The sequence below is a fragment of the Penicillium argentinense genome (assembly GCF_028826775.1).
Source record: "Penicillium argentinense strain IBT 30761 chromosome Unknown utg000005l_segment0_segment0, whole genome shotgun sequence".
NCBI classification, from domain to species: Eukaryota; Fungi; Ascomycota; class Eurotiomycetes; order Eurotiales; family Aspergillaceae; genus Penicillium; species Penicillium argentinense.
The window spans coordinates 4,112,003-4,129,930 of NW_026622664.1; the positions used below are offsets into that span (position 1 = coordinate 4,112,003).

General features: G+C 51.5%; 8 protein-coding genes across 8 annotated transcripts; 4 read left to right on the forward strand and 4 right to left on the reverse strand.

The window, feature by feature from the left end:
* Positions 1–231: 231 nt before the first annotated feature.
* Positions 232–855, reverse strand: N7532_006329 (uncharacterized protein; the record flags this gene model as incomplete). Its single annotated transcript, XM_056618823.1, has 1 exon — positions 232–855. The coding sequence occupies one exon, from the start codon at positions 853–855 to the stop codon at positions 232–234; it is 624 nt and encodes a 207-aa protein (XP_056474982.1).
* Positions 856–3,191: 2,336 nt separating this feature from the next.
* N7532_006330 (uncharacterized protein) lies at positions 3,192–4,288 on the forward strand (the record flags this gene model as incomplete). The annotated part of the gene is made up of 4 exons (XM_056618824.1): positions 3,192–3,259; positions 3,350–3,367; positions 3,435–3,655; positions 3,732–4,288. The coding sequence occupies 4 exons, from the start codon at positions 3,192–3,194 to the stop codon at positions 4,286–4,288; spliced, it is 864 nt and encodes a 287-aa protein (XP_056474983.1).
* Positions 4,289–5,335: 1,047 nt separating this feature from the next.
* On the forward strand, positions 5,336–6,692 carry N7532_006331 (putative mitochondrial carrier protein; the record flags this gene model as incomplete). The annotated part of the gene is made up of 2 exons (XM_056618825.1): positions 5,336–5,548; positions 5,634–6,692. The coding sequence occupies 2 exons, from the start codon at positions 5,336–5,338 to the stop codon at positions 6,690–6,692; spliced, it is 1,272 nt and encodes a 423-aa protein (XP_056474984.1).
* Positions 6,693–7,144: 452 nt separating this feature from the next.
* N7532_006332 (uncharacterized protein) lies at positions 7,145–8,400 on the forward strand (the record flags this gene model as incomplete). The annotated part of the gene is made up of 3 exons (XM_056618826.1): positions 7,145–7,224; positions 7,337–7,564; positions 7,647–8,400. 3 exons carry the CDS (start codon positions 7,145–7,147, stop codon positions 8,398–8,400), a joined length of 1,062 nt encoding a protein of 353 aa, XP_056474985.1.
* Positions 8,401–9,089: 689 nt separating this feature from the next.
* Positions 9,090–10,287, reverse strand: N7532_006333 (thiamine diphosphokinase; the record flags this gene model as incomplete). The annotated part of the gene is made up of 3 exons (XM_056618827.1): positions 9,090–9,893; positions 10,017–10,096; positions 10,173–10,287. 3 exons carry the CDS (start codon positions 10,285–10,287, stop codon positions 9,090–9,092), a joined length of 999 nt encoding a protein of 332 aa, XP_056474986.1.
* A 257-nt stretch (positions 10,288–10,544) lies between these two features.
* On the forward strand, positions 10,545–11,556 carry N7532_006334 (coiled-coil-helix-coiled-coil-helix domain-containing protein; the record flags this gene model as incomplete). Its single annotated transcript, XM_056618828.1, has 3 exons — positions 10,545–10,737; positions 10,893–11,229; positions 11,286–11,556. 3 exons carry the CDS (start codon positions 10,545–10,547, stop codon positions 11,554–11,556), a joined length of 801 nt encoding a protein of 266 aa, XP_056474987.1.
* A 980-nt stretch (positions 11,557–12,536) lies between these two features.
* Positions 12,537–16,566, reverse strand: N7532_006335 (regulator of nonsense transcripts 2; the record flags this gene model as incomplete). The annotated part of the gene is made up of 5 exons (XM_056618829.1): positions 12,537–12,643; positions 12,705–12,843; positions 12,903–16,036; positions 16,105–16,149; positions 16,212–16,566. 5 exons carry the CDS (start codon positions 16,564–16,566, stop codon positions 12,537–12,539), a joined length of 3,780 nt encoding a protein of 1,259 aa, XP_056474988.1.
* A 158-nt stretch (positions 16,567–16,724) lies between these two features.
* N7532_006336 (uncharacterized protein) lies at positions 16,725–17,000 on the reverse strand (the record flags this gene model as incomplete). The annotated part of the gene is made up of 1 exon (XM_056618830.1): positions 16,725–17,000. The coding sequence occupies one exon, from the start codon at positions 16,998–17,000 to the stop codon at positions 16,725–16,727; it is 276 nt and encodes a 91-aa protein (XP_056474989.1).
* Positions 17,001–17,928: the final 928 nt, after the last annotated feature.

Genomic DNA, 17,928 nt, shown 5'->3' on the forward strand with positions numbered 1-17,928 from the left:
AAAGGAACTCGCAATCGCCCTTGTTTGCACAGTATTTGATACAATCTTCAAAGCTTGACTTCTTTCCAACAATGTCCTTCTTAGTGAGCCAGGTATCTGAGAAGAATTAGTCCGGCCTGGTTCTGCTCTCCCTGGAAACTCGGTCAGCTTACCGATCTCACATTGAAGAATAAACTTCTTTCCTCCAACCTCGACCAACTTTCTGTCGTTGGCAGGACCTACAATGATGAATTAGTTGACATACTTGGGTTGGGGTGTGAGAAACTTACATTTGACCGAAACTGGTCCATATTTCTCAACTTTCTTCTCGAGTGCCTCTGTCTTCTTCTCACAATCTTCGTCCTTCTTTTTGCAAGTTTCCTCCTTTTTCTCGAGAGCCTCTACCTTCTTCTCGAGCTCCCCCACCTTCTTTTCGCAGGCTTCGTCCTTCGTTTTACAAGTTTCTTCCTTCTTCTCGAGAGCCTCCACCTTCTTCTCGCATTTCTCCAGCTTGTCGTTGCACGATTTGTCAGATCCGCCGCAGCCTGAACCCGGAGACGATATCGGGATCATGCAGGTAGCTCCAGGGTTGCCAGCCTCATCGCCATTCTTGTCGCCGACGATGCAGACTTTTGTGCTTTCCTTCCAGGTGCAAACACGCTTGTCGAACTTTCCAAGTTCCGCACAGTCTTTTGCGGTGGCAACATCCTCGTATTTGAACCCAGTGAGCGCGACGTTGCACTTGTACTCGACCCAATAGCCGGGGAGGATCTGTTCGCGATGTCCCTCAACACAGGTTGAGGTCGTGGTACGGAGAGTCCTGGCCTGGGATGTTGCCGCTAGCAGCACGGGGAGATATGTAAGGAACAGCTTCATAATGAACGCGCAGTGATGCGACAATCATCAATCAAGCCGACTTTGTGACAAGCTTGAATTAGAAATTGCAAAAAGCAGGAGAACGGGCAGTCGCTGGTCGCAAGCTTTAAATCATCCCAGTGCTTGTTTTAATTGCTTCTGTTCAGTCCTTCAGCCCCTTGTTGAGTACGCAGATAGAATGTAGATTTTGATGCAGACAGAGTATAAATGACTGCACCATCTGTCTTTCCGTTGCGTGTGATCAATGTACATGACCTATTGCTCAACACAATTCGTTTAGAATAAATATGCAGTGCAACAGTATGCAAGTGCTCCCTTGGACCCCAAAAGAAAACAAGTCATACTAGTAGAAGATTATCATGACGTATACTACATAATATATGCAGCACTATTTGCGTTGTGTAACAAGTAAACTTCAGCCTGGAGGTCGCTAAGGCAGAACAGCTCCAAAAGGAATTTTGTAAGGGAGATCTCTCTGCCGTACGTACTCTTAAAACGGCACAAAGTAAGGAACCAATCTTTGCTTTTCCCTTCTACGTATTTCCTGCCCCCAATGAGTTTCATAATCCAAGCACTCGAGTATTCATTCTATGGGCGCAAACGACGTACTATCGTCCTACCATTCGCTTGATGCCGCTCTATTCCAAGTGATATTTCACGATGAATAGCCCTTGTTAAATTTCAGCATCTCTGGTCACCTCCGAGGCTGAGACGCGGGGACCGAAGCTATTGTGGGGCTATTCGCTTATGCTGTACAACCTCAACTTGTGAGCTGAGACATTGATCCTTCCTCACCTTCATAAAATGTACATGAGGCATGGAATTTTAGAGGAAGGGTCAAACTAGGGCAGAGCTTATGGATGTCTTCGTACTGGCCATAATACCTTCCCATTGATACTGTAGGTTCTCAGTATTTACTAAGAAAGAGGAAGGCTCCTAGGCCTTCACGTGAGACAGCTTTTAACAATTCCAGCCCCCGAGATCTTGCGCACCGTTTTCTTCCTCAGATTATCTCACACGTCATATGTATTACTGTGCATCCTTTTCTGCACTCCCTGGCCCCTAGCACTCTTCTCTTCCACCGTACAGCTCGAATTTATGAAATTCAATCTGTTCCAGTGTACTTTTTGAAATCATTCCGGTGCTTATTACACTCCTATACAATCTTATCTATTTTCTTTGCCATCCTATCCTTCAGTCGACATGATCACTCGCTGGTCCTTTATTTAACCTTAAAGAGCAGGCGAACCCCACGTGATCAGCAGAACAATGACGCACCTCGTTGCTCATCTTACCATCTACCCGAACCAGTCATTTACTCACATATAGAATACAGAAGCTCTTTATCTCCTACATCCATAACAGAATTTTCAGTTCTGATCTAGAAAACCTATTCTCCTTGAGAGAAACATAATAATCGTATCACACAAATCTAACTCATTTCCAGATCTGCTGCTTGTAGGCGTTTTATTCCTATGTTATCGCAAATTGAAATTAGACAAAAAGATTACTTTTGGTAAGCCTAGAACTATGAATATTTGAATGGAACCTGTGTTTAGTGCCTTATCTATGAGTACATACCCCAAGGTACCTGTCATCTTCTCATTCAGTCCTTCCCGCCACTTGATTTCAGCACGTCTTCCTCGGCTTGGCATTGCGGATTATTCGATTTGGATGATGAGAGCTATCCATATACACTCTCCATCCATTCCTTTCAAGGTCATCAGAATTTTTCCTCGCAAACTTGCACCTTGGCAAGGCAGAAGCGGAACCAGCCACTAGCGATCAAGCCCGAAATCCCCAAATCTCAAGTTTGTTCGATTTTAGACTAAGTTGTTCTTTTTAGTGATTATGAAAGCCCGTGTCGATCTGGATCCAGCATATGCATCTCGACGGTTGTAGCAAGGGATCCGAGTACACGCTGGAGCATGCTGGGAGCCGCGAAGCGAACTGGGTCTGATCGGCCGAAAGAGCACATCTTCATACTGCCAGAACCGAGGTCGCCCATACCACCAATATCTGCCAGATAATTATCTTGCCGGATTGGGCAATCAACCAATTCTCGTCTACAAATGGATGCGCCCGATCTAGATGTAGATTGCATCATCCGAGTACCCGACGTCACCGCGGCAGAAGGCGGAGAGGGCGCTTAGCTCCCGAGCTGGAAAGCACAGGTAACACACAACTCTTCATCCCCGCTCCCCAGCCTCCTTCGTGACCTCTTTTTTTTCTCTTCTTTTTCACCCTTGCTTCACCCTCTGCGTGCTGCAGACTCTCTTTTTCTCTCTCCTCTCAACTCGTCGCGCCCCCAATAACAAACAAGAGTCCCAACCTCCATGGCTCCTCCCCCCTCCGCGAACTTGCCTACGGGCGAGAGGCTGAAGGCCCTGGCCCAGACTCTGCAGTAAGTTTTTGTCCCTGCTGCTTGGCTTATGCAGCTTTGTGAAGCTTCAATCGATGCTGTTTCAATTGCTAACTTGATTGTTTCCTGCAGGTTCGCCTGGTTTGTCGGGTACGTCGACCCTCAGAATTCATGGATCGTCACAAGCAAGAATTCGTGATCACTGACCAACTTTTAGGCATCTGACGCTCCTCCTCGCGGTCTTCCGTTACTTGTTCTCGTTCATCACCTTCAACTATTACTCGTCCACCGCTATAGTTGTCTACCGCCTGGCCTTTATCTCTGCCGCTGTCACCTATGGAATCGTCGTGTACAAGGGCCATTTCGCCCGCGGTGTGCAAGGCAGTGTTCCCCAGATCATCACCAAGCTCATCTCCGATGAGAACGTGCAATACCTTGGTAAGACTCTTTTCTCCTCTCGCCTTCTTTTATGCACATGAATGCGGCAGACGCTGACAAGACATTTCATGATCAGGCATGGCTCTGGTCTGGCTGTACTCCCGCCAGCTTATCCTGGCCCTTCTTCCCTTCAGTGTGTACTCGGTCTTCCACGTCGCGACCTACAGCCGCATGTACCTGATCCCGACACTCTATCCTACCCCCGCTGCCGCTGGCTCAGCTTCGCCTGGCTCCCCCAACTCCAAGCCCCCCAACAAGCAGAACCCTATTGCGGAGACTATCGGTCGCTTCATCAAGCAGTACTACGATGCCAGCATGGGAATCGTCGCCACCCTTGAGATTGCCCTCCTGGCCCGCCTCGTTCTGTCCGCTCTTACCTTCTCCAAGGGTAGCTGGGTTCTGCTGCTCGTCTACCTCGGTTTCTTCCGTGCCCGCTACGCCCAGAGCTCCTTCGTTCAACAGGCTGTTCGCTCGCTCACCGCCCGCGCCGATGCTTCGCTCTCCCACCAGAGCACTCCCCCTCAGCTCCGTCAGGGTTGGGAGACCTTCAAGAACATTGTGCGCCAGGGCTATGAGGCTACCGACCTTGGTCGCTACATCTCTGGCCCTGCTGCTGCCAAGAAGCCACAATAAATGACCACCCCGACCGGGCGGATAACTACTCCCACGTGAAGATCAAAGTCTTCCGACTGGACGCCCGGTCTTGAGTCTTTTACAATGGATTCAGCAGTGAACGGTGTGTTCATGAAGAAAGGGGGTTGGGGCGTGCTGACGTGGATATACCCTTACCGAGGTGTTTAACACGACTGTGGACGTGAGATAGTTCAGCAGCAATGGGGAATGTGAGTACGGAAATCGAGAGTGCAATGTCTCTGTAGAAAAGAGGCAGTCGGATAGGATATTCCGGCTTTGATGATGCAATACGCAACGTAACGCCATGCCTTTTGTTATTTCCTTTTATATTTTACCTAGGTATTCTCTCTAGAACTTTTGCGATGCATTTTTTCTGTATTGTGTTTCTCCAGTGCAAATCGACTCGAAATTCACGATTACGAAGTCATCTCCTTGATAGTAGCTAGTAATCTGACGTATGAACGAAAACAATGCATCAATCTCACAATTGCGAAGTGTTTCGCCTTCGTAGCATAATGCCATTTGATCCCAATTGGGTTTTCGTCGAGAGTACCCGAGGCGACGCAATTGAAATATATGTTTTCACATGCATCAAATGGCCGATCTTTGATATCTGAGTGGCTAGACCTACTATTTGTAACCTGATAGGTCTTAACGTATAACTCGTTCCTTCGTGACAAAGTACCGCTAATTGACGTTTTTTTTTCGAGTCAAATTCGGAGAGCTGCTGCGACATTTTCTTCATCCGGTAGACTTCGGTCTATAGATCGCATCCCGAAGAGGAAGCGGTGAAGTGGCAGTACCAACGATGACGCATTTATGCCTGAGGCCACCGGGCGGAGAAAAGAAAAACACCACCGACCAGAAATTTGAGGCGGGCCCGCCCCATCGGCAACCCTCCCATTACACATCGCATTCCTCGTCACTCTTTTGACCTGTTCCATAATATTTACATATCTATGTGATCGGGGGTGCTTCTTTCCTTTCAAAGCATCCCCCCGTTTCCTTCCGGTCCCGACTGAACTCGGGATTTCAGCCTGCCTTGCCATGAGTCTGACCTCGCGAGTGTTCGGCCTGTTCTCGACAACACCGAACTCCGACCCGACTGCGACCTCCGCGAGCGACCTGCCTGCCTCCCACACAAATACGACGCCCTCATCATCAAGCGCTTTCAAATATGATCTAGGCTCCGGCGCCAGCCGCCATGCGCAGGAGGGCGCAATGTGGGAAGAGGAGGAGCCCCGTCCGCCGTATCTTCATGTAAGTTGCTAACTCCGACTGCAGATCCCCCATTGCGTGGATCTACTTATCTGCGACAAATACTAATGGGAGATTGATGGAACAGGCGATGCTGGCAGGCGGAACTGGAGGATCATGCGGCGATATGCTAATGCATTCATTGGATACCGTCAAAACCCGGCAGCAGGGTGATCCAACTTTCCCACCCAAGTACACATCGATGGGCTCTTCGTATGCGACTATCTATCGCCAGGAAGGATTCTGCCGAGGTCTCTACAGTGGAGTGACACCTGCCTTTTTGGGTTCCTTTCCAGGCACCGTGATCTTCTTCGGAGTATACGAGTTCACCAAGCGGTTGATGCTGGATTCAGGAATCAATCCCAGCTTGTCATACCTGTCTGGTGGTTTCTTCGCCGATTTGGCTGCTTCCGTTGTCTATGTACCATCCGAGGTGCTCAAGACTCGACTTCAACTGCAAGGTCGATTCAACAATCCTCACTTCAACTCGGGCTACAACTACCGCGGTACCACCGATGCCTTCCGAACCATCATCCGTCAAGAGGGATTATCCGCTCTCTTCCACGGCTACAAGGCCACCATTTTCCGTGATCTGCCTTTCTCCGCGCTGCAATTCGCCTTTTACGAGCAAGAACAGAAGATGGCAAAGGAATGGGTTGGCAAGCGCGATATTGGACTGGGACTCGAGATTGCGACTGCTGCCACCGCCGGTGGTATGGCGGGTGTGATCACTTGCCCTCTGGATGTTGTCAAAACCCGCATCCAGACCCAGCAGAACCCTCCGGAGCACCCACCAAGCTCATCGGGCACAAAGATCTCCCATGATCACGCTCCCAAGGAAAGCCCTCGGCCACACGCCCCGAGCTCATCGCATTCTCAAGCTTCTCGCGCACACTCTCGACCCATCTTCACATCTTCTCCCTCCACCTCCGTGCCACCACCCGGCACTCCGCGGTTGGATACCTCGTCCGTCTTTACCGGGCTCAAGATGATATACCGTACCGAAGGGATCGCAGGGTGGTTCCGGGGCGTGGGCCCGCGCGGTGTGTGGACCAGTATCCAGAGCGGGACCATGCTGGTCATGTATCAGTACCTGCTCAAACAACTGGAGGCGTACCAGGCCCTAGAGGATTGGTCTCCTCTGTAGTTTCCTAGGGTTGATTTGTACCATGCATATCTGGGCGGTATTTCATTTGGGTGGCGTTTGGCACTATCTTTGCATGCGTTTGTATTATGGGCCGGGGAGCTTGTTTGCGCGTGTACATCTACCCAGCTCCCTTTGTGATAGACTAGACGGGCCATCGAGCCCACCTGTACCATACATCTCTCTTCGACATAAGTGTATAAATTCGCAAATAATCGATCACTCTCTCCGTACAAAACAATTCAACGCTGAATATTTTCCCGTACGCGCTCCCCAGGAATTCGCGCCAGAAGGGAACGCGCTAGCGTGATTTGTTTGGGCGATCGCCGGATGTAAACAATTCCCCTCCTCCTTGCATCTTTCCCCTCTAACTACTTCGCGCATTGGACAACCCGGGCTTAACAGCTGGGCTATCACCACACAAAAAAACCCTACAGTGTATCATATTCTCCACCATGTCCAGCGGTCTACCGTTCCTGAACAAATTGCGCAAGCCAGAACTGGCTGAGATTGCCGAGCGCACCAAATTGAGCGAGTATGTTGACACCGTGACACCGTCGCGCGCACAAAAACACCCCAGCGGCGCACGTCGCGGTCGCATCGGATGAACAAGGCTAACTATCTGCTCTCCTACGTCGTCTTCACAGCTATGACGATTATAATAAAAGTGAACTCGTCTCCGCGCTGGATGACCACCTGAGCTCCAACCGCTCCTGGAGCAGCGACAAGAAGCTTGCCGACTACTACAAGCGTCTCGATGCGCCTGCTCGTGGGCCATCGCCCGTTAAGCGCGAACCCAAGGTCGAGCTCACCCCGGCAACCGAGAAGAAGACGCCTGGTCGCAAGTCCCTCAAGCAGAAGGAACCGGTCACCAGGTAAGAAAACAAAGCTGTCCCACATATCGCAATCGCAACGGCGCGTCGCGCACCACCCGCACATTCTAACAAATTGCAACAGCGAATCCGAAGACGCCAGTACTGTCAAGACCCCCAAGACTGCCAGAACTCCCGCCTCGGCCGTCCGCTCATCGTCGCGTGCCGTGCGCTCCGTGTTCGAGTCCACAACACAGAACATGCCCCCATCCCCAGCCATCGTGACCGACGCGATTGACCGGCAAACCACGCGCATGCGCGAGGGACTCGAGACGGCCTGGACCGATTCCGGCGTTCTGGAGTACCAGCACGCTCTCCGCGCATCACTGAGCAGCCTCAAGGCCGTTGAGACCATCGTCCTGCTCTTCGAGGGAGGTAGTGTCCTGAAAGAACTCATTCCCCTGCGCTACCTGACCACCACCCCTGCCGTCGAGGCGATCTACCTGCCCTCCATCGCCATCAAGGTTCCGGATCTGTTCGTCCTGCTAAGCGGGTCTTTCTGGGCTCCCTTCACGCTGTGGCTGTTGAGTGGTCTGGTCCTGCCTTTGATTGCGGCTTACTTTATCAACCTGAGCTGGCAGGCTGCCACCGGGGGTGCGGTGCGTCGGGGTCGTTCTGCGGCTGCGGAGCGCGCGAGCTTTGATCCCCTCACTTTCAACATTGCGAAGGCCTTGCTCGTGTACAAGGTCTATGTAGACCGTCTCAGTTTCTCTCTGTACAGCAACTTCACCATTGCGCGGGTCAATGCTTCCGTTCCGGGTCACTGGGGTGGTATGTTGACTGGAACCGCTATTGGCGTTATCGGCGCCCTGTACGAGGCCATCTTGCGACGCCATTAGGGTTCTTCCCCTGTTGAATACAGCACATAGGTTGTCTGTCTTGGGGTTGTACATGAGGTTCGATCGAGCTGGGCTTGCAGACAGGCAATGGGAACTTCTCTTTATGGCAGTGCTGATTGATTTTGTTATTGGTGTTTTTCCTTCCCTTGTTTTCGTCATTGCTGTTTTACACCACTGCCCAGTTGTGCTACTTCGGTACATCACATGAGTAATTATTGTCCGGACTGGTCTTTTTGGATGATATCCTCTTGTTTTCGGAGGCGTGTCGTGTGGATTCCCATGTTGAGTTATGCTACGTTATGTTCCTGGGTTTTTAAAGGCTCGCGGGGTTTTACGGTTCGAGTGTTAGTGTCTTGGATATGCGACGATGCGATATGCGACTGTTTTCTGTTACTCCCTTCTTCCCTTCTTCCATCCCTGGTCTCTCTTTCAGCCAGAGAAGGCGCCTGGATTTTGGCGTTCTCTGGTTTTGGTATTGGCGATTTTCGTTTAGAGGTTTCGACCTCTACTTTCTTCGCAGATTTTTAATGCGTTTGGTTTTTGTGTGGTTTAGTTCCCTTAAAGTCCGAGCCTATAGGGAGGTATCGACGAGCAAAGTATCAATGTAGTAAACGACCGAGAAACTTATTCATCGCTCATGTCCAATCCGTCTCATCACACGTACAACGTACCCGAGGGTAGTTCTTCCATCATCGTCTAAACCTCTCAGCCAGTTCCACGGTGAATAGTATCGGCACCGGCGCCTCGACCGAGACGACATCCGCGCGGATATGATTACTGGTTGACAACGGGCCTCCTCCAATTGACGTATGCCAATCCTGCACATCCCATTCAAATCCTTCCGTGGTGATTGACGTAGGACCCGTAAGCGGGATAATGCCGATATTCTCTTCAAAGAAGTACTCCGGTTCTTTCTCTTCATCTCGCTTCCGTTTACGCGATTCATCCTCAGACCGCGATTCAGCCTGCGGAAGATCCGGACGTTTCGTACCAGGCGTGTGAATCGTATTCTTCCCTTGCTGTAAAATGAACGTAATACTCGCCTCAGAGACGAGGTAAAGTTGGCCCCCGGAAGCTTGCTTGAAGATATATGAGCGGCTGTGATCGTCGTCTTCATTTACGCGTCGTGCTTTTGTTTCGAGCATCTCTTGTTGGGTCTGGGACATCATGTAGAGATAATGAATTTGGGAAAATGCTTGGTCGACGCGGCCGCCGAGACCGCCCAGGATGACGATGTCGAGTTTTTGGTTTTGCTCTGCGTCTGCAGCTGACTGTGCATTTTCCGAGTTTGTTGACGTCGTGTTTCCTGTAGCAGGCTGTTGGTGGGAAGATGCGATGATCTCGGTTGCATTTGCGTTGATGTATTTCAGGCACTTGGCGAAGTCTGGTAGGTATTGGTCTTGGTATTTGTAGATTGATACGCCCAGTTTCTCGTAGTGCTCTTTCACTGCTGGACGGATCGAGTCCAGATCGCCCACGATCTTGTCGGGTAGCTGAATAGATAATGTTAGGTTGTACTCTTGGATAACCATATTTTAAACCAGTTTGCTCTTGAATAGGTCTCAAGAAATTTCGGGCATTCTTCATAGAGAATTCGGGGGTTGTAGGGATCTTACTTCTGTAGACTCTGTCCCGTGACCTTTCATCATTTCATAGAAATAATTCGCGGCGCCATCAGCGCAAATGATGAAAGAAGCTGCTTGCAGTCAGTACTTCCTTTTCTATAACTTCCGGGTAGAATACATGTCTACGCCAGCAGTTCCTGTACTCACCATGCTCACGTAGTGCTCGAAACGCCTTCTCATTGATTGGCTGATTCAGCACGAGCAAAGCGTACGGAGAAGGACTATCCTCAGTCCGGAAGAAACGACTGGGATCCCACTCCATGCTGAACAAGCCACGCGATACTCAGCGGCGTGCACGGCGAACTGCTGAAGCTGAAGCCGAAGCTGCGCGGGGAGCGTCGCGTGCCGTTGAACCAGCCGGAGGAACTGGCTGATCCGCGCAACGTGACTGGCCGGCAAACCTCAGGCCGAAATCCACTCTTCTTCCACCAACTTCTCCCTCCGCTTCCCTCCTCCTCCCTCCTCCCCTCCCGCGCCCTCTGGAGGTCCATTGCGGTCTCGTTCTCACATTCTCTCATAATGTTCCGTCCCGCCGTACGAGCGCTCGCCCGCGCACCCGTCGCCGCGCCCTGTGGCCCGGCCAGCAGACGATTGATAAGCACCGGTCCGACGAAGTCGAGAAGCTGGAAAAACACCGTCATCCGCCTCGGTTTGGCCGGCGGTGCCATCTACTATTACAACACCAGCAGCGCATTCTCGAAGGAACCTTCCTGTATGTCATTGTCGCAATTCATCTTCCGTCCCTCGATTTCCGTCCCTCGATCTCCATCCAGCCAGGTTCCGAATATCGCATCCCGGCATTACCTTGTTGATGACCACTCGGCCTTGTGAATTCGTTTACTAATTGCCCCATCTCATTCTATATAGTCTCGATTCTCGCGACGCAGAAGGAGAACGGCAATGGAACCACCGAGACCCTTGACTCCATTACCCCGAAGATCCGCGCAGAGCGCGAAGCCGCCGCCCGGTCCCAGCCGAAGCCCCAATCCGCCAACCTGGAAGGTGGTGTGAACCCTGAGCAACTCGAGGAGGAAGCTGGCCAGGAAGCTGCCTTCAACCCGGAGACCGGCGAGATCAACTGGGACTGCCCGTGCTTGGGTGGCATGGCGCACGGCCCATGCGGAGAGGAGTTCAAGGCGGCCTTCAGCTGTTTCGTGTACTCGCAGGAGGAGCCCAAGGGCATTGACTGCATTGAGAAGTTCCAGTATGCTGTTTCTTGTTGATTTGTTTCGTTGAGACATTTACTGACGAGATGAACAGGGGTATGCAAAATTGCTTCCGCGCCCACCCCGACGTGTACGGCGCCGAGCTGGAAGACGAGGAGGCCGAGGGCGCTGCTCCGGCCGAGCAACCGACTGCCGCCGATATTGACGCTGCCTCGCATCCCGAGGAGAAGCGGGCTCGCGCCAAAGACGCCAAAACCCAGGTGAAGGCCGACAACGTCGAGAAGGGCGAGCACGCCGAGAGCGAGGCGCTGGTTCCCAAGGCTGCCCACGACGCCGAGCAGAAGAATCAGGAGGTCTCGAAATGAATTATGTCGAATTCTACCTATCTTATTTGACGCCATCTAGGTTGGCCGGCACACTTCCCCGAACGGTGGAGGTGTTGAATGCGGCACCTTACTCTCTCCTCTAACATGTAAGTGGGAATTCGGGATCGGGGGTGTGTATTATATAAAATTCCGATGCTCTCGCCGTTTCCCCGAGTCCAATGCTCACTTGCATCTTCCTCCCCTATCTTTTCAGCATATTCATTCCCCCATTCTGCGCTCCTATGTTGGTCCTGTCTATGCGTGTAACTTAGTGTATTGATATGCCCTATGTCCTCATTGGGTTGGACACAGAGGGAAAATAGAATAGACTTGTTGCATCATCGTTCATTCGCTTCACATACTTAGGGTGTAGTATCGATAGTCTGTAAAACAGAATACGATAAATGTCTGTCCTATTACACCGCCTGGAGGTGGGGGTGGGAACTTACTTCTCCAAGTATCTTGGGGGTACCAAGGGGAACCTACAAGCTACAAGAATGAAATTCATAGATAGATAGATCATGGCATTGAACTATCCTAACCTAACCTCAAATGAGGCAACAAAAACAAGGCAAAGTGATGCTCACTTGCTTAAACGCACCACCCTTCACCTGACAAAAAGTGTCAGCCGAAACCAGCGCAGCCTCGAGTCTTCAAACCATCCGATTCGAGACACAAAGGCGCCGGTTAAACGGCAGCAACCGCACAACAATGCCATTAGATGTCAGGGGACACAACCTTGAAATTGAAGGACGCGAGAATCCCAGTGGGAAGTCGCCTACTCAGACAGGCGGTTGTGCCGGGGTGGAAAGGTGCCGGGCTCTTCAGAGGTGGAAATACCGCAAGGTAGATTACTCGAACACATAGAAGGACTTGTGAGTCTTCTGAAAATGGTTGGTTCAGTTGCTTTCTCATTCCTTGTCCTGGCAATGCTGTAGCGAGATTTTAGGTGAAAAAATTCACCTAGATTCAACAGCTCATTACCAGTTGACATCACTCAGTTGGAGTTTGCGGGATCGGAACGCAGTCCTGCTTGTAGCAGGCTTGTCGAGACGCTGGTTTGCTGGTATTCTTCTTTCGAAGTCGTCTTTTGTTGGGAGGGGGGTTAGACCTGTTCAGGTTGGGTTCAATGGGGGATTCTTGCTCACTCTCAGCGGGTTCTTCGTTCGAGGCTTCGTAGTTCAGAACCAGGTTTTTGATGCGTTGCTGTTCTTCGCGATCGGCTTGTTGTTGGGTGCGCATTGCGACGGCGAAGCTGGAGTCCGAGGGGAGGTCGATGGTTCGGGTCTATAATCGAGTTAATCATTGTTCCTGGTCATGCACGCACAGGGAAGGTGGCCACTTACCTGCTGCTTGTTTCCCTTCTTGGTCATGAGCGAGAAGGCCATCGTGTTCGGGGCAACGGGTTGTGGCTCTTCAGTCTCGGCCTGGGGATCAGTAGGGGCAGTTTCGCGAGCCGGACGCTTCATGGGCAGCGGGATGTCGAAGACGTGTTTGCGCTCGAAGCGTCGCGAGTCCACGCTTTCAGACATCATCTTTTCGTACTCGCGGTCAAAGTCAGCCTCGGCCTCGGGGTCCAGTTCTTCTTCCTGGCGCGTGACGACGATATGTTCATCCTCAGAGTCACTTTCTTCCGGCTCCGCATTCGGTCCAGATGCCTCGGCTTCACCTTCATCGCTGGATTCCTGTTCCTCGTCGATCATCGGAATGGCGTCCTCTTCAAGACCCTCGTCGGAAGAGCTGCTCTCCACATCATCCTCGTCCGCCTCGGCGGTGTTCTCCTGGTCTGGTTTGTTGTAGTTCAGAGCAACGGCTTCACTGAACAGGCGGGTGGCCTCGTCCGCGTCGGTGGCGAGGTTCCACTGGGGTCGGAGTGCAGAGTACGTATCCTGGACGAGGAAGTCGATGTCCATGGGCATTGGATCCTTCGTGAAGATGTAGTACTGGAAGAACGTGAGGAAGAAATCCAGTTTCTTCTTAGCCGAGCCACGGTCGAAGCAGTGGCCGCAGGTATCCAGGAGTGTGCAAGCCAGGCGAATCCGGAAGTAATCATCGGGTAGATCCAGCAGAATGATCTTGCCAGGCATGGGGGTGCCACCCTCGTGGCCGAAAGTCACAATGCGGTACAAAGTATCGAAGATAACGGGGGAATCAATCATCTTATAATTGTAAAGCTCTCCAAGATACTTGACTTCCGCGATGCGCTTCTGGTTGAACTTGAAATCGTTTTGCTCCAAGCCGAGGGTGACGTTCTCGAGGACGTTGTCGACCACGCCGATGACGAATTCGGAGTGGTACCGGTACAAGGCGCTCACCAGGATTGCCAGAAGGTGGATGCTGCCATACTTGACCTTGACAGGCTTGCTGAAGACACGCTCCAGAATGTCGACAACCTCTTGTTCCTCCCAGTGGAGCTTGCGGATGCACTTGAGGATTTTGGTGTAGTTGCGCTTGTTCATATCCAGATAGATCAGTCGGCGAATGTACTGCTCCATGGGAGTCCGTTCCTTCTGCTGAATGGCGGGTCGGGGAGGAGGGTCCACGTAATAAATCGCATTCTCAATCACCATACGCTCCTGCTGACCGATAGCCTGGACAACTTTCTTCCGACTAAGCGTCTCGAGGAAAGAAGCCATGCGAGGTGATGTCTCGGGGTTGCGAAGCAAGTAACGACCGCAGTTTTCCAGCAAGTTCCCAATGATCTCGATATTCTTGCGCGAGAAATCGTCAAGCGAAACCTTGAAGCAGTGGAAGATGATGTGCTCGGGCACCACGCCGAACTTGGTCAGCTCCGCAAGGTAACGCGCATTCATCATGCGGACTTGATCGAGGAACTCCTTCGACTTGCGGCGCTGCAGGCTTCGGAACTCTTCATCGAGGTAGGTCGTGATGCCTTGCGGGATATCGGGAAGATATTGGCCCAGGGTAGCCACCAAACGCGAGTACAGTGGCAGAAGGTCGACACGGCCCTTGGGGACCTCGCAAACGGCCTTAAGAAGTCGGTTCCGGGATGCTTTCGAATTGACAAAGCAGAAATCCAGGGCGAACTCGTCCACTTGGTCCTTGGTCTGCAACTCTGGGAGCTTTCCGAGCAGAGCGTCTACCTGTGCACCAACAGTCTTATTGGCGATGGCCGTCGATTGATCATCCGCTTCAGCTGTGGCTTTGTCTTCCGCAGGCTCGGTCTTCTCAGAAGGTTCGGTCGTGCTCTCTCCGTCCGTCTTTTTCTTTCCAGCGTCTTCGCCCTCGCTCTTCTTCTTTTTGCCATCCTCCAGCAGTACGGCGGGCACCTTGCCTTTCAGGTCAACGAGGTTTTCATAGAAGCGTCTTTCTTCCTCGTCTTCCCAAATTCCGGCCCCATCGCCTTGTCCACGAAGATAGTCAGTGGTCTTCACAAGACCAATACCACCACTGGTAGAGGCATCCGTAGTTTCCTTCTGAGCGAGATCAGGCATCTCGGCACCCAAAGCTTCACACAGCACATGGGTGTTAGCCACGAGCTTCTCGAGTGTTTTCGTCTGCTTCTCGAAATTCGACTGTCGGTCCTCGAAGATTTCGCCGCTCTTGACGTATGCTTCAGCATTGCGACGACTCTGGTTTGACAATGCCTTCTGATCGCTAACAACATGCTCCTTAACATCCTTCAGGTACCGGTTCAAGATATTCTTGAATCGCAGTTGAGTCTTCTCCGATGTCAAAGGGGGGTCCGCTTCGGCAGCTGCAGCATCCGGATTCTGCGCATCACCACCAGCCGCCGTCGTAGCTCCATCAGCCTCAACAGTTTTCCGTCCTTCATCGGCAAGTTTCGTACCAAGAATATCCCAGCTGAAGCTCTTGACAAAAAGAACAACCAAAGGCAAATTCGCATGGTCCCGATCATGACCCAGCAACTCCTTCAGCACTTCCAAAGGAAACGGTTCCGCCTGTTTATCCGCATCGCGCGTGGTCGTGAGGAACTTCTGCTTCGGCGCAGGAGGCTCCGAAGCCTTGTTGGTGGCGGAGTCCTTCGCCTTCACGCCAAGGTCATCAGGTCGTTCAACATCATCGAGAGTCCGCAACACGCCCACGAGCCAAAGCTCAGTGACAACGCGAAGCAGGACCCGGTGGCGAGCCAATCGGTCTTTTTCTTCTCGCTCGCGGAACTCCTGGCTCAGCTGCTTAAGAGCGGCCTTATCCGGGGACATAAGGCCTCGACCGAGTAGCCAACCAATGTAACGGGTGAACTCAGCGGGCCCGAACCGCTGGTGCAGGGCGCAAACGATCTCGACGCCGACGGCGATTTCGCCCGGCGTCTTCAGTTTCGAGAGACCCTCATAGCAGGCGGAGATGATTTCGGAAAGGTACTTGTGAAGGGAAAGGGTGCGGATATCGGAAAGGAAGGTGGAGAGGGCGGACGCGGTAATTCCAGTTCGCAAGCGTTTGATGAAAGCAGTGTTCTTCTTCAGGGCCGAATCGAGAGACTTGCTGACAGGAAAGATATCTAGAGAAAGCATGGTTAGCCCGCGCTGCACGCCAGAGGTCGGAGAAGAGAGTGAGGAAACAACGTACCAGTCTCGCCCGTCCAGGCCTTCTCGTTCAGGTCGCGAAGCTCTCCTGTAGCGCAGAATCAGTTAGCGGATTGAGTGAGGGGAACGGGGAGCTCTGCAGACGCATACTTTTCTTTTGGCGATCCATGGCCGTGTGTGCGTCGAACGAATCAAAGGTGGGTTCCTCCCAGAACGTCCGAAACGAGATCGCAGCCGTGGCCGGGTCGCCACATTGAGGAATCGAAGGTGGGACTGATGCGCGCAGGAACTTGGAGCTGTGTCGGTTCTTCACGTCCTGCGGTCTCAGTGCGGGAGAAGCGGGCTGATTCAAGGCGGTGCGGAGGTCGGAGAGTGGAGTCGATCGTCGCGCCGCTTTTGCCTGCCTCAGGCTTCGTTTACCACTCGCCGCCGCCTGCTGGCTCACTTTGGCAGTTTGGGGTACGGAAGTACAGTAGGGCTGAATCGCATTGATTTGGAGATTCATTAATGACACTTTTTACATGGCCAGAACCTACAGCACCCTTCCGCCGCACAAATTTCGTGAATGAGAACCCCACCATCTCCAGCTTCCCGGTCGGGCCACTATAACAACCCTGCAAAGATCCGCATATCAAAAGCCAAATCTCAACAAAACATTTTATTTTAAGCGAAATGGTCCGTCTCGCTGAATCCTCTCTCCCGGCTGCCTTCCACATTCAACAATCGCTCCTGCAACTGATGCTTGCGGTCCTCATTACTCCAGCTCTGTCGCCGGTCGAATCGGGGTTTCCAAGTGGACTCTCGATCTTCACCATCAGAGCTCTGTCGGTCATGAGATTGATTTGAGAAGGGTGTATTTTCCACGGCACCGGCACTGACAGGTTGGTCTTTGGCTTCGGACCGGTCTGGGAATGAGCCTTGGTGGGCAGTGGTTTCCATGATAAACGGGGTAATCAATGCATGTAGTATGATGTGGTGGGTTGATGAAGATTCCTGAGGTCAGATGCGCAAGTGGGGTTTATATACATTCTTCAGCGACAAAAGTCTAAGTCATGTTGTCGATGCGGGCATTTGATGTTCCCATGTCGCCAGTGGCGATACGATGACGATATGGTTGTTGCAAAGCTCGAAACTTAACGCTGGATGGGTGGCGGCATCGATGCCAGTCCAGATGATATCAAGTCAGGCCAGATTATATGGGTAGCAAAATACTGACGTAAGATGCAAGAATTATCAATTGACAAATTGCAATTCGAGGGAGGTCTGTGTGGAAAAGTAAATTAGTACCTACAGTATGTACCAGGTAATGAACCCAGAACCATGGGTACCCTGTACGTACACTTGTGACGGTAGATACATAATGCACAAGACAAAGTTTGAAAACAGGTGGCAACCAGGAATCAAACAAATATCCAGTACCACCTTCGAATCTCGTGTACCACACGACAAAGTCTCCTGACCCGTTTACTAGTTTATTAAGTTACTATATAGGATAGCACTGACTCTTCAGTTAGATGGATGACAGGAAGTCCACCACTACTCCAGCGTGAGACATGGAATCCAGTGTACTTCAATTTCATCTCAGAAGTATTAAGATAATAAGTAGCAGGGCCTTACTCATCTACTTTCACGGTCACCAATTACATTGTAGCATCTCAAACAGCCTTAATTCAAGCTAACGTACAAGTCATAACAGCATCAACTCAAAGACCCGAGTCGAGGCCGAGAGACGGGTAAAAAAACAAGTCCAGTCAAAAAAAAAAAAAAAAAAAAAAAAAAAATCGCGCACGGGTAAAGATACAAGCCCACGAAAGCCCCGACTGTCCCTTTGATTATGTTGACCGACGCGAGAACCGTAAGTCGAGAG